This window comes from Bos javanicus, chromosome 11 (genome assembly GCF_032452875.1).
Source record: "Bos javanicus breed banteng chromosome 11, ARS-OSU_banteng_1.0, whole genome shotgun sequence".
NCBI lineage: Eukaryota > Metazoa > Chordata > Mammalia > Artiodactyla > Bovidae > Bos > Bos javanicus.
In genome coordinates this window covers 87,348,045-87,363,072 of record NC_083878.1, presented here as the reverse complement: position 1 = coordinate 87,363,072, position 15,028 = coordinate 87,348,045, and the positions used below count along the sequence as shown (strand labels likewise).

General features: G+C 44.8%; 1 protein-coding gene across 2 annotated transcripts in view; it reads left to right on the top strand.

Moving 5' to 3' along the window:
* The first annotated feature begins 204 nt into the window (after positions 1 to 204).
* GRHL1 (grainyhead like transcription factor 1) overlaps positions 205 to 15,028 on the top strand; it is a 50,738-nt gene continuing 35,914 nt past the window's right edge. The window contains exons 1-8 of one of the 2 annotated variants that reach the window (XM_061433337.1): positions 205 to 388; positions 3,509 to 3,695; positions 6,301 to 6,371; positions 9,064 to 9,451; positions 10,510 to 10,586; positions 12,002 to 12,158; positions 12,879 to 12,990; positions 13,957 to 14,051. In XM_061433337.1, the coding sequence (XP_061289321.1) occupies positions 369 to 388; positions 3,509 to 3,695; positions 6,301 to 6,371; positions 9,064 to 9,451; positions 10,510 to 10,586; positions 12,002 to 12,158; positions 12,879 to 12,990; positions 13,957 to 14,051 (1,107 nt within the window). In that variant the 5' untranslated portion in view covers positions 205 to 368. The remainder of the gene's footprint in view (positions 389 to 3,508; positions 3,696 to 6,300; positions 6,372 to 9,063; positions 9,452 to 10,509; positions 10,587 to 12,001; positions 12,159 to 12,878; positions 12,991 to 13,956; positions 14,052 to 15,028) is intronic. The other variant, XM_061433336.1, reaches the window with a different exon arrangement.

The window sequence follows — 15,028 nt, the reverse complement described above, 5'->3', positions numbered from 1 at the left end:
GCGCCGGGCGCGCAGCACGGACGCGGCCACGCGGAGCGGCCGGGCCCCGCCCCGCCCACCCCGGGGCCCATCGGCCCCGCCCCGCGGCCCGGCCCGCTGGCCAATCAGACCGCGGCACCCGCCCCCCGCGGCTCCGAGGCCCCTCCCCGTGCCGGCGCCGCCAGCCAATGGGAGGCCGAGGCGGGGCGCCCTGTGCGCGCTGCCCGTGCCCGGCCGGCTCCGAGCGAGAAAAGCCGACCCAACCCGTCGGGGCCGCTGCTCCGGACCCGCCGCCGCCGCAGCCGCCGCCGCCTCCTCCCCCCCGGATCGGGTGTACTGTCCCAACCCGAAAGTCCAGTTCTGCGGCCCGGCAGCGGCGAGCGAGCGCGATGACACAGGAGTACGACAAGTGAGTGAGGGCGCCGGCGTACGCGAGGCCGGCCGTGCCGCCGGGGCCGCTGCTGCCTGCCTGCCCGTCCGGCCGGTCGGCCGCACCTGCCGCGAGGCCGGGCGGGGGGCGCGGGGCCGGGCGGCGGGAGGGGGCGCGCAGCTAGCTGTCCGTGGCCTGGGCTTCTCCGCACCCCCGCCCTGCCTTTGTTGCTCCAAAGCCCCCCCGCCCAGGGGGAGACTCCTGCCTTGGGGGGTGCGGCCCTGCGCTACGGAGTGGAACCCCACACCCCGCCTGCCGCTTCGAGGTCCTGGTCTGGGGTGGGTAGGGGGCCAACCCCCCGGGCGCGCCCCGATTCTGCTCTCCGGGGGAGGGGGGCGCGGAGGCCTCGCCTCCCACCCCCCACCCCCACCCCCCCTAAGCCGGGCGGCTTTGCTCTTTGGGACGCACTCCGTGGCTGCAAAAGGGGAGCCTTCTCAGGTAATCAAGTCTCTCGTCGCTCAACCGTGTCGTTCGGCCGCCTGCTAGAACCTCGGAACCGAGAGATCTAGGGAAAAGTTGAAGTGCTCGGGTGTCCTGGCATTTTCTTTTTTTTTTTTCCCCTGGCTGACTGTGTGAGTGAGAAAATTGCTGTAGGAGTTCTTTTGCCGCTTGCATCATTGGTGGTAATTACAGATTGCTGTAATTAAAAATGCTCAGAAATATCAAGAAGGATGAGACTTTGAAGTAAGAGTGGTAAACTAGGAAGCTTTGTACTTAACTAATAATGCTTTCTAGAGCTCGTGATTGAAGAAATGTTTTCATAAACTATAAGGCGGTAACGTAAGCCGTTAACATTAGGAGACACCGGGCCAGGGACGCTTCTGTAGCTCCTTTGCAGCTTTTCTGTAAATATAAAATTGTTCAGAAAAAAATGCAAGTAAGTCGCACCCAACCAATCAGGTATATTTGAGATCAGTGAATCCAGGGCACAGCAGTACTTCTCCCAGTTTTGTAATTATTTACTGAGAATAATTTTGTGTAAGGGTGCTCTTTTTCTGGAGGAGAGGTTTAGATAGTATTATATATGGAACAGCTTAAGTGGAATAACTTAAATTAACCTTGTGTTGTACAGTATGCAGATAAATTGTTGCTTGAAAATATATAATTCAAGGAGAGGGCAGTGATGAGCCTTTAGGGACTGTCATGAGGAAGTAGACTAAAAAAGGCTGCTGGTTTCGTGTTTATTTCTTGACTTATAGTTTAGATAAGGCATATTTCCAGAGCTAAAATTTTGGCCTGAGGCACAGTTTGGAAATAGTTTAAGACACCTTCAGGGTGATCACACACAAAATCATTTGCAAAGAAATATTTATTTTCTGTTACTTGTGCAGATTTGGGATGAGGTTAGGAGAAGAAGGGAAGCTTAAGAACTAGCATTAGGGGAACTGAGTGAGCCAAGTGCTGTTATAATCTTTTGGAAGTAGCTATTATACTATTAATATTACAGCTTAGCAAGATCCCAGAGACTCACCCTGGGGTACCACTGGCTCAGCAGCTCTTATTCTCTCCTCCTGGTGGCACAAGGAATGCTCTTTTGTATATTCTTAATTTTTTTTTAAATTTGAGATTTGTAGGAAGTCTTCATTTTTAAACCAACCATGCACTTTGAACAACCCATTGTGTTTGTTTTGGGTTAAAATAGTATACCACATTCAAGATTTCTTTTCCTACCAAATGTGCACTCCTTGAAATAAGATTTAATTTTGACTGAGGATGAATTAAGTTGTTGGATTCCCTCCCCCGCTCCTTTTTCAGAATCTCTGTTTTTAAAGGGCCTAGGTGACTGCCAAACCCTAACCTTGTTGATTACTTGAGAAGATAATCAGTCTTTCTACATTCACTTTTAGAGTAGGTAGGTCACCTTTAGGCAATTTACATATTTCATTTGTGTGTTGCAATGAGAATAGCTCCTTTAATTTGCTTGTTAGAATGGTGATGATTCGGAGTAGTTCTGAATATTTAAACTTTTTTTTTTCCAAAGAAAAAAAGTGCTTGATTTTGCTGGAGGTAGTTTTCCACTTTTTTCTTTTTATTGACTTACTAAACAGAGCCAACTGAACAGTTGTTGAGGCTGTTTACATTTCAGGTTTTTGGAATCAGTCATGTTTGCTTTACTCTTTTAAGTTAAATCTTCTATAAGACTCTACTAAAGTTCTCCGTTGATGTTCTGGATTTTTCCCACCAAACTACAGCATTAATGTGAAGCAGTTCTTGCCCTGTGTGAAAAACCAGGAAAGATTTTTGAGGACAGATTCCCCAACCTATTTCATTTAAAAAAAAATCTCTTTTTGTCCAGCAGCTTCATTTATTATTGTAGCTTCTTAAGTGTTTATCTCTAAGATAAACAGTGAACTCCCATGCCAGAAAATTGTGTCTCCTTATTGGTTTACAGTCCCCTTTGGCCACATTCCATGCTCAATCTGCCGGTAATCAGTAGAATATTCTAACTTTCTCATATACCCCCGAGGATTAAACCAAGTTATCCCTTCTTCCTTCCATCCCCACCTTCTCTCCCCCTTGTTGGTAGTTTGAGGCATGGCATCACCGGGAGAGAGAGGGAAATAGCAGTACAGCAGCCTGAGGATGGAACCGGATGTACTGTTGAAGAGGGGACAGTCCTGAGTTGCCTGTGTTTGAGGAGAGTGCGTGTTCTCCTTGGCCTTGCTTTGTCCTTGGGTTTGTTTATGTAAAGCGTTTGAATAGCTTCACATTTTCTTGGAGTGAGTTTTTGACTTTTGGTTTTAGTGGGTTTTCTGTGTGTGTCACTTAGTGTGTCCAGGGTTCCACGTGAAGGTTAACTGCAGGTTCCCTGGCTGCCTAAATATTGTACATCTTCCTGGGTGATCCATTGGGCTACATTTAAGTGGGTTGTCTTCTCATTGTGTCTTAACTTACTTTACTAATGACGAAATGATGAAACAGTGGACTCTTATTGCAAAATCATGAATTGGCTGTTTGATTTTTCAAAAATTAGCTTATGATGATTTGCAACAGAAGATGTGATTTTACACACACACACACATACACACACACACACACACACACACGCATATATATATATTGTTTTTTTCTTTTCTTTTAAAAAAAATCTCTCCCAAGCAAACGGCCAGTCTTGGTTCTTCAGAATGAAGCACTTTATTCACAGCGGCGTTCCTATACTAGTGAGGATGAAGCCTGGAAGTCTTTCCTGGAAAACCCGCTCACTGCAGCAACCAAAGCGATGATGAGTATCAATGGCGATGAGGACAGTGCCGCCGCACTGGGCTTGCTCTATGACTACTACAAGGTGGGTTTTCGTGCTCTTCAGAACCCCGTAACTACTGTGCAAGGTGCACTTGATCCAGCAGGGTAAAAAACAGTAATTTGCTGGTAGACTGTAATGCAAGTTGCTTCTGTAGTGACTATAAATAGTTTAATGAGTGCTTTGACGTGCTGTGGTTCAAAGCTGAAAATCTACAATCACAGAATCAAAAGGTTGTTTCTAAAATGTATGCAGTAGCCAACTGTTCTGGCTCTATCTGAAAGGTGGAGCTACCACGAAAGAAGAAATTTACTGTGTCTTAATGAGGTTGATCATTTCTTCAGAGGTAGCTCTTAGCGCCATCAAGAGTGGACAGGGGTTCCCTTTGCCTGTGCACTAACCCTTTCTTCCTAGGTAGTCAGCGTGGTTTCCTTTCCCCTGAATGGTATTGCAGGGCATCTGATTGATTTGATTGTGAGATTTCGTGGGAAAAAAAAAAACCCTCATATTTTCTAGTTTAAGGTTCAGGATGTGTTTTATTGTCTGTTCCTTGAGGTTTGGATTAGTTTTAATTCAGTGCAGTCTGTCCTCTGCCTGAAGCTTTACCTGGTGTTTGTGTCTGGATTGACACCCCTGGTCTGTGTCGACATCATTATCCCAGTGATACCAGGTACCACCTACTGATTACCTGTACTGTGCTAGACATGTTACCAGAATGCATGTTGTTTCTGATCCCTCCAGGAACCCTGCAAGTCCTGTGCCATTATCCCCATTCTGCGGGTGATAAAAAATAAGGTTCTCAGGTCACATGACTAGTATGTGCAGCCAGGACTTGGGTTGTGCCAGGCCCCCTCTTCCGTATGCCATTCTGCTTCCTGGGGGCGAGGCTTTGCTTGCTGTGTTCACTCTGGCATTCTTTTTAACCGATAACCCACATGCAGGGATGGCTATATATTACAGTTTATTTTCACCATCTTTTTGTCTTTAAAACGTCCACACGTATAGAAAACTTAAAATAACAAGATAGCTAACTCTCAGATTCACCAGTTTCCAGCTCTTTGTTACGTTCTCACACTGTATTCTTTTCGGAATACAAGAAATGCAGAGGGTAAAAAGCAAGGAAGATAGCTTGATTATCAAAACTGGGTGGGGAGGGGGAACCTAAACCAAAGCTCTATTTTCTGATGTAAGGCCATGTATCCAGCTTGTGTTTGAAGGAATGAGGTAAGGTGTTTTTTTTCCCCCCTTAGATATGAATGGAAACTTGCATAGTAACCAAGGATGCTAGAAGAAACTTTGCCTGGGAAGTATAGCCACAAAGGGTTCCTTTGAAGTAGAACTTACATATCTGTTCTTCTTGTGGCTTGTTTTATTGACTCAGTATAGAAACTGTAAGTTCCTAAGTATTAATTATGAAGTTTGAAGTTAGATATTTTAAACTGAAACTTTCTAGAATGGGAGGAAACCAAGTCTAGTGCCAGAAAAACCTGTGTAGTAACACTAGTTGCAGTGATTGTATGTGCGTGTGTTTTAAATAAAGGGTCCTGAAAGTATTATACATCTTCAGTTCAGTTCAGTTCAGTTCAGTCAGTCACTCAGTTGTGTCTGACTCTTTGCGACCCCATGAATCGCAGCACACCAGGCCTCCCTGTCCATCACCAACTCCCGGAGTTCACTCAGACTCATGTCCATAGAGTCAGTGATGCCATCCAGGAGAAGATAAATCCTCATGTCTGCCCATCAAGGGTGGCAGTCTTAGTAGTACTATATGTCAGCCTTCTTGCAACAGATGTGGGGTTATTTATTTTCCTTTTTTAAATCAACTGACTTGTTTCAATTGTTTGAATGTACCCCTCAGTCATTTTTCCATAATAACCTTGGTAAAGCTTAAAAAACACGTTGTTACTACCAGAAACAATAATTCATTCTGTCTTTAAGGGTAAAATAAGAATGGAGGAATAGAATTTCTACTTTCACGTGGTTTCAAATGTCTTATTGTTTTTGGAGTGTGTATTGCAGATAAGTTTCAGTTGGGTTGATGTCTACAGGACACCCACTAAAGTTGGCCTGCTCTCATCTGTGCAGAGAAGCAGGCTTGAAAAAGGAATAGACCCAACAGAGTCCGCTTTGTCCTTTGAGTGACAGACATTGTGAATCCCAGCGTCTCTGACGAAATGTATCATTTGGAGCCACCGTTTGGATCTTGGAGTGAACTGTTAATGGGGCTGATGCCTTTGATTTTGCATTTGATCTGAAGGGAAGAGTAGCAGAGAAGAGCAGGGAGAACCCTGAAAGAGCCTGGTTGTCTTTTCAGTAGCTTCTTCTCTGTCATGTTACATAGATAAATGGGTAAAACCCAACCAGAGGTATTTCTCTTAAGAGATGAAACCCACGCTCCATGACAAAGTAAATTTGTGATGTTCTGAGTTTCTTTGCCAACTGAATAGAAGCTGGTTTTTGCATATCAACCCAGTGACCAGATTGTAGACTCCTTGAGAGCAGACACTGTCTTATTCATTGTGTGTCCTGGAGCCGGGGCTCGGAAGGCAGTCCATAGTCACCTGAAGGGTTGCACTTACTGAAAAGCAGGGACTGTGTCTCTGCTTCGGGAGTGAGAACGAAACTGTGGTGTTGTGTGTTGATGTCTCAGGTTCCGCGTGAGAGAAGGTCATCAGCAGCAAAGGCAGATGTTGAGCACGCCGAGCCAGACCACAGCAAAAGGTAAGGTTTAAGACAGAGCGTGAGACAGTACACTGCAAAGTCCCGGTTTCTGTGAAAGTTAAAGCAAGAGCTTGTTTAGGTGAACAGGAACTAGAGGAAGACACAGGTAAGTTGGACTCTTTATGTCTGAACACAGATTTCATTACTGATCTGCCCCTTACTCTGATTCTGTTACTGAGAAGTCACCAGTTTCTGTAGAAGTTCCCTTTTCTTGAAAACAAAAACGACAACTTTCTCCTCATCCAAAGGGATTTTTTTTTTTTTTTTACTAACAACATGACTGCACTGTTTGCTTATTTGTCTTTTAGGTTCTCTTAAGAACAGTGTGGCTTAAGGCAATGGCAGGGGTCCATTTAAAAAAGTCATCACCAATGACCTGAAATAACTATCCATGTGAAACTTAATAGAGTATGTTCAGCTGTATTCCAAATGCCTATTGAGGTTATTTTTGAAATATTTTAAGTTAAAACTTTCAGAAAATTAAGGCTTGACTTTATAGACCTGGGAAAGAAGCTAAATATATCTTTTAAATTGTCCTGAGCTCTATTAGTAATACAAGAATGAAACATTTTTGAAGAAAAAATGGTCACTTGGAATCCCACTCTGCTGACAGTTTATTTGTTTACTGTTTGGGCAGGGAGGTGCATTTTATGTGGTTGTGGTTGTATTCACAGGTAGGATTTTCTTCTACTTAATATGTTCCATAAGTTTTTTCTACATTACTGTTTTAGTCTTCATAATTTGGAAAAGGGCTTATAGCTTTTATTTTTTTACTTTTTGTTACAGGCACTTTCAAACATAACAAAAGTAGAGAAGTAGCATAAGCCAATAGGTACTCAGCTTCAACTGTTTCAGCTTAATTCCTGCCGCTTGATCCTTGTTGCTGCTGCTGTTGTTCAGCCCCTAAGTCATGTCCGACTCTTATGACCCCACGGACTGCAACGCACCAGACTCCCCTGTCCTTCATTGTCTCCGGGAGTTTGCTCAAATTAATGTCCATTGAGTCAGTGACGCTATTTAACCATTTCATCCTCTTTCGCCCCCTTCTCCTCCTGCCCTCAATCTTTCCCAGCATCAGTGTCTTTTCCAGTGAGTTGGCACTTTCCACCAGGTGGTCAAAGTATTGGAGCTTCAGCTTCAGCATCAGTTCTTCCAATGAATATTTAGAGTTGATCTCCTTTAGGATTGACTGGTATCTGTTTGATCTACTCTTCCCTTTCTCCAACTTTCTAATTAGTTAATATTTAAATTTTATTTATTTTGCTGGAGTATTTTAAATCAAACCCTAGCTATCCTCAGTATCAGGGCTGTATCTGATTTTTGTTGTTACAAAGCCTTAATGAACAACTTTCTAGATAGCTTTTTCTTTTTTCTCCTTTTTCTCTAAAGAAATTTCTTTAAAATAGTCATGGAAGTGAATTGATGGTTTTAAGTTTGAATATTTTATTGATCTTGAAATCTGCCAAATTACCAAATTTTTTCCTTGTATCAGCCTGTATGATTTGAGGGAACTTTGAAAATTTATGAATTTTACCCTAAACTAAATATCATCTTATATTGCCCAGGATATTTGTTGAGCCAAAAGTAACTCTATGTTGATGTGTATGATGGTTCAATACAATCACGGGGTGAGGGATGGTGTTGGTGAAAGTGAAAGTGTTAGTTGCTCAGTCCATGTCCGACTCTTTGTGAACCCATGGACTGTAGCCCACCAGACTCCTCTGTCCGTGGAATTCTCCAGGCCAGAATGCTGGAGTGGGTAGCCATTCCTTTCTCCAGTGGATCTTCCCCACCCAGAGATTGAACCCAGGTCTCCCGCATTGCAGGCAGATTCTTTACAAGCGCTGAGCCATCCCGGAAGCTCCCCAGGAAAAGTGCCGGCGGTGGGCCCCCGTGTGCCAGGCATCACTGTGCCCTCTTCAGTGTACTCCTTTCATCCTCATCACAACCTTGTGAGGATAGGTGCCATCATTACCCTCATTTATAGATGAGCATGTGGTTACTAAGAGATCTCGAATCTACCTTATCTGACTCTGGCATCTATACTTTAACCACCAGCCTATACTGCTCCAGTTAATCACGTGTGTAGCTTCAGACTGCTAGTAAAATGTGCCAATTTTATGGGGGTTATTGGAAATAAAATATAGTAGAGGAAAGCTCCGGAGAAGGCAAAGGCACCCCACTCCAGTACTCTTGCCTGGAAAATCCCATGGACGGAGGAGCCTGGTAGGCTGCAGTCCATGGGGTCCCTAAGAGTCGGACACGACTGAGAGATTTCACTTTCACTTTTCACTTTCATGCATTGGAGGAGGAAATGGCAACCCACTCCAGTGTTCTTGCCTGGAGAATCCCAGGGACCAGGGAGCCTGGTAGGCTGCCCTCTATGGGGTCGCACAGAGTCGGACATGACTGAAGCGACTGAGCAGCAGCAGCAGCAGCAGCAGAGGAAAGCTCTGAGTTCTCAGCATTCCAAATGAAGTTTTACTCAGTGCTTTGACTTGTAACTGTAGAGGGCTTTTTCCTTTCTCTTGTGATGAGTTATCATGCCATTGCCTATTCATTTGGTTTCTACCAAGTGTGTTATTATTATTATTGCCCAGGACCCAACAGCCCAGTGCCTTTCGGAAAGTTAAAATTGTCCCAGGAATTGTCTCAGCTCTGAGTTTGAAAACACGCTTCTCTCTCCTTAAAGAAATGTACCAAATGTGACGGAGCAGCCCCTCATCTCTGCTGGCGAGAACAGGGTGCAGGTGCTGAAGAACGTGCCGTTCAACATCGTCCTTCCCCACGGCAACCAGCTGGGCATCGACAAGAGAGGACACCCGACGGCCCCCGACACCACGGTCACCGTCTCCATCTCGGCGATGCCCACCCACGCCATCAAGACAGAGAGCCAGCCCCACGGCTTCACTGTGGGCATCCCCCCAGCAGTGTATCACCCCGAGCCCACGGAGCGCGTGGTGGTTTTCGACCGGAACCTGAATGCTGACCAGTTCGGCTCCAGCGCCCAACCTCCAAATGCGCAAAGGCGCACACCAGACTCTACCTTCTCGGAGACCTTCAAGGAAGGCGTTCAGGAGGTACAGGAAACGCAGGCATCTTTCTAAGACGCTGTGTGTTTGTTTAAGTATTGGGTTCCACCTCTTCCTTGTTATATAAGCTTGAAACTCAGCCTGAAGTGAGTGGATTGGGAACAAAAGAGGTTTCTCTCTCTCTCTTTTTTTTTTTTTTTAAGAGAAAAGGTCCACGGGTATAATTTGTAAACTAAACCTATAAAACCAGAAATTATTATCAAGGGCACATGGCTAATCTTACCAGCAGCTGAGTTAACAATTATGATTTCAACCAAGCGCTTTGCTGGAGAGTAAGAAGGAAAGCCGCATACATATTCTTCCACAGACAACAGTCACAGCCTCACAGTCTGTTTTCAGCTTTGGTCCTCAACCAAAACAAGCTCCCCACAACCGGTCTTAGTATAAAAGGAGTTATCATATATTTGCCTGGTATTTCTTGGTTGGCAGTATTGTCCGGGAGCAGGTAGATCTCAATGACAAATGCACTGTGTGACATTTACCCATCACTTCCAATACTTCTGAGGGTTTCGGGGTGATGCACATGTCACTCAGGTCAAAGTGAGGGACTGAGGACGTTTGGAACTGTGTTTAATGACTCATGGGGTGGCGGAGAGTCCCTACCCGCTTACAGAGTGAATACAACAGAAGCCTTTCCTGAGAAAGCACCTCACTCCAGCCAGCCACGGTGCCAACCTGATACTGTTGTCTGAACTTGGTTCAGTGGCGGAGTTGACTCCTAAGGGTCATGAGATCTGGGGTACAGACCCCAGAGTTTGGGCAGAAGTAGGATGTGTGGGAAAGGTGGGAGAAGAGAGAAGGAAGCGCTTTGTGAGACCACCTACATAGATTATCTTAGTTTGATCAAGTGGTGTATAAAATGGACATTTTTTTCTTTCTAATTTTCTCTTTAAATTTTTTGTAGAGTTAAAATTTTTGTCTTAGACGAGTTCTAAAAGAGTGGTGGGTTGCCTTAAGCCACAGACTCTGATGCTGTACCTGACGTCGGTCTTCAGTGAGCCTGATCACCAGTTACATCCTTGTGGCTTATCACATTGGTATTTCAGGTTTTCTTCCCCTCGGATCTCAGTCTGCGGATGCCTGGCATGAATTCAGAGGACTATGTTTTTGACAGTGTTTCTGGGTAATAGTTGTCTTTCAATTTGACTTTTAACTTGCAACTTTTGCAACTTAACTCTTTTTATTAATTTGATCTTGAAAAATCAGAGGTGGCTTTTGGCGGCTTTCAACTCTACCTTCCTGCAGTTAGTGTGGTGACATCTTTGCTGGAGGACCTTTGCTTTGTTTTAGTGCATTCAGTTTTGATCTCTGAACTGTGTTTCTCGTTTCCGTGATTCTTGGTGTTGGTGCTTTTCCTTCCTTTGGTTTCTTTATGTGATGTAGTGGAGTGGAATCTCAAAGAAGACATGAAAGGATTAAATCAGATCTGAGGTCCGTTCTGTTTCCAAAAGTATATGATCCTGTGATAATTTAGGAATAGCATCAAGTGGATAAAGGCTTTTGTATTTTTATTAGTCTCACTAATTGTAAGCCAACTGTTTACTGGACTGACAACCTCTTTTATGCATCACAGAATTACATCTCACTCTGCAAATATGAATATTTTCAACATTATATATAAACATCTTCAGGTTTTTTAGGAGTCTAGGAGTTCATTTTGTAATTTCATTTTATGCATTTTTATATGTGCTGTATTTTAAAATAAAAGTTTTATTTAAAAGTCTAGGATTTTACGGGAATCTGTAAGGCACAACTGCATCAAGGTCCAGAAGTCACAAACTCCGGTCCCTTCAGGACCTGAGATGCAGGGGTCAGTAAGCTTTTTCTTTGAAGGATCAGTTAACAAATATTTCAGGCAATGTTGGCCATATGGCCTCTGTTGAAACTGCCCAGCTCTGCCCAGCTCTGGGCTGTCGCACAGAAGCAGTCATAATGCAGAATCAAAGGGCATGGCCACGTTCCAGTAAAACTTTATTTATAAAGATAGGGGTAATGTGCCAACCCCTGGCCTGACAAGGTTATTAAACAACTTTAGGGGGATGTATAGGTGGGGCTAGAAGATAATAGAAATGTAGAGGACCATGGAGTACCATCCGAGGACATTTAAATTATAGGTAAAACAACAAAAAAGTGCTACGCGGCCAAGTCCGTTTTCGTCAGAGGCCTGCCAGCCTCCTGTTCGCAGCCCTTGCTGGGTAAGCACTGGGCTGGCAGCGTGTCCTGCGAGATCTCCTTCCAGAGTGCTTGGCACTCATTCGTAGCTTTAGTATCCTTAGCCTCCAGACCTCTAGTTTGTTAACATGGCTTCGTAGGTTTTCTAGAGGCGGTCTGTAGTCCCACATCTGGGAGGCTCTCTGGGCCGCTTGAGGTGATTTGGGGAAGAGCAGCGAATGCTGGGGGTGACTTGACACTGTCCGTTGGGATGTTTCACCTGCGGTGTGCATGCGTCCACCCCGCAGTGTCTCACGTCTGAGCTCAAGCATAGGGGAAGCTTCCAGGGGGGTGGATTAGAGGTCTGTGACTTTTATTGTATTCTAGGAACAACTTTGAATACACCCTGGAAGCCTCCAAATCGCTCCGACAGAAGCCAGGAGACAGCACCATGACATACCTGAACAAAGGCCAGTTCTACCCCGTCACACTCAAGGAAGTGAGCGGCAGCGAGGCCGTCCACCATCCCATCGGCAAAGTCCGAGTGAGTCCTGCTCTAGGCCGGTTGGAGCTCTTTATTGCCAGGTCCGAGGTGGATCTCAATTAAGATCCCCGTGGTGGAGACTCCGTGCTCCCACTATGGGGAGATTGGGATCCATCCCTGCTCGGGGAACGGGGATCCTGCATGCTGCACGGGGTGGCCAAAAAATTAAATACATTTAAAAAATAATGAAATTGCATTTTCATTTCAAAATAATGAAATTTCTTTTCAAAAAGTTTCAATTTCAAAATAATGAAAATTGTTTAATTAAAAAAATATTTATTATTTTAAATGTTTTATTTTGTATTAGGGTATAGCCAAATAAAAATGTTGTGGTGAAAACAAAACAGTGTTGTAGAAGTTTCAGGTGAACAGTGCAGGGACTCAGCCATATGTATATGCATGTATCCATTCTTCCCAAAAACCCCGTCCCATCCAGGCTGACACATAACACTGAGCAGAATTCCAGTAGGTCTTCGTTGGTTTTCCATTTTAAATAGAGCAATGTGTACATGACCTTCCCAAACTCCGCCACTATCTGTCCCCTCTTCCACCCTGGCACCCAGGAGTTCGTTTTCTAAGTCTACGAGTCTCTTTCTGTTTTGTAAGTTCATTTGTATCATAAAATTGCCATCTCAATTCACTGCAAAATCAAAAAACTAGGTTTTCTGAAAGATACTCAGCCCGTAGTGTCTGTATCTGATTAAGGTTCCTCTCTCCCAGAGTGTGATCATGGTGGTTTTTGCTGAGGACAAGAGCAGAGAAGACCAGCTGAGGCACTGGAAGTACTGGCACTCGCGGCAGCACACGGCGAAACAAAGGTGTATTGACATAGGTAAGGAGCCCCGGAGCCGCTTCCATTCCCAGAGGCGCTCGCATCCAGATTTTTCTAAATCCAGTTATTTTTGGCAGTGATCAGCTTCCTGCCGAACACATTTGAATTTTTCTGCCAGCCACTGCTCCGTTCCAAACTCTGTCCTTGGCCTCCTGGAATCGGTGCTCTTAACGTTACTTCCTTCATGAGGACAGGTGCCCCGTGCAGAGGCTTCCATGTGACACTGGGGCCCAGAGCTGCGGAGCCTGGCTCACGGAAGAGCGTCTTGCTTTCCAGCCTACAGATGTGTTTTGAGGGATGATGTCTTCTTTAAGTCATTCTGAATTTTTTGGAGATAATTGTAAGGTGGAGGAAAAGAATCAACAAGTAAAAGAAAATACTGCTGTTGTGCAGTAACACAACTAGTCTTCCTGTTGCATGCTGAACTGCATTGCAAGTCTCTTCTGTCTGTAAATACACCCAAAGGTTCATCATCACTCGCATGCAGCAGCAGACCCATGCACGCCGTATTTTGTCAAGTAGCTTAGTGAAAACCCTGTTCTTGACGTGAGTGTGACCTTCATGTGAAAGCACTGTCTAGGTCACAGAACAGCTCTTAATCTTTGAGTTACTTCTTTTCTTTGCCTTTGGTAGTATTCATGTTCTCTTTCAGAAGTGTAAAAAGAATCGAGTTCCAGTCTTGATTCTCTGGACTAGTTCTGTGGCCTTGGGACAGATATTTAAACTTTTTAGACCTAAATGTCCTAATTTTGACATAACAGGATAAAATTAAATACATCTAAGTTTACCTCTGTGAAAAAGATTCTGTTATTCTTTTTCTACCTTCTTTGAACTTCTTTCAACCCAAAAAATATTAATTTAAATTATCCAGCAATGATTATATGAAAAGCTGAACCTTACAGTGAACTCTATAATCTCACGTTGGAAACTGGAAATCATGACTTCTGTCTCTCATCCCTCACCCAGCTGACTACAAAGAAAGCTTCAACACCATCAGCAACATTGAGGAGATCGCTTATAATGCCATTTCTTTCACTTGGGACATTAACGATGAAGCAAAGGTAGGTGACCAGCTCTTGGAGGAGCGGGAGGGGCTTAGTGATTTGACAGCTGTTTGTTTTTTTTTTTTTGGCGCAGTTTTTGTTGTTTTCACTCCTTCACTACGGAGGAGGGAGAACAGGCAGGGCTAGGAAGGCAGGTCACAGCCGTGGTCCTGAGGGGCGCGGAGCAGGACAGCCCCCCTCCTTGGCCTGTCCCTGCGTCCTGTTCCTTAGCCAGCTGGGTCTCACTTTCTCCCTTTTCATTCGTGCACATTTTCTGGAAGCACAGCATCTTCCCAGATGTCCCTCTCCCCTTTTCTGTTCTTTCTTCCTCCCCAAAATACAGTCTTGGTGGACACTCTGTGTCCCGGGTAGCAGGGCCCTGATGGGGCCAGCAGCCACCATCCAGCCTCAGTTTGGACTCCTCAGTCTGGGCATTGCTTTCTCCTTTGTGAAGTGGAGTTAATCCATTTCTGCTCCCTCCTCCAGGCATGTTCTAAGGGTTGTCGGAACAGGACCATGAAGCTGGGGGACCTACAGGTTGTCATCAGAAGGTTCCGTCTCATGTTGATGCCTTGCGAAGGCAACTGTTACTTACGGTTCTTCTTTCTTGGGCTTTGACAAGTGAAGAACTGCCTCCAATTCAGATGGTCATTTGGAAGTTTTAGTACCTTTTAAGAAAAACTAAGTATATTTTAAAGTCATTCCTGCCCTTCCCACAGCCTTCTTTTCTTTTAGTATAAAATACTAGTACTCATTGGAAAAGACCCTGACATTGGGAAAGATTGAAGGCAGGAGGAGAAGGGGACGACAGGATGAGATGGTTGGATGGCATCACAAACTCGATGGACGTGAGTTTGAGCAAGCTTTGGGAGATGGTGATGGACAGGGAAGCCTAATGTGCTGCAGTCCATGGGGTTGCAAAGTGTTGGATGCAACTGAGCAACTGAACTGAACAGCGTTCCACTATTTCTCTTCGTTGCATTAAAGTTTGGGAG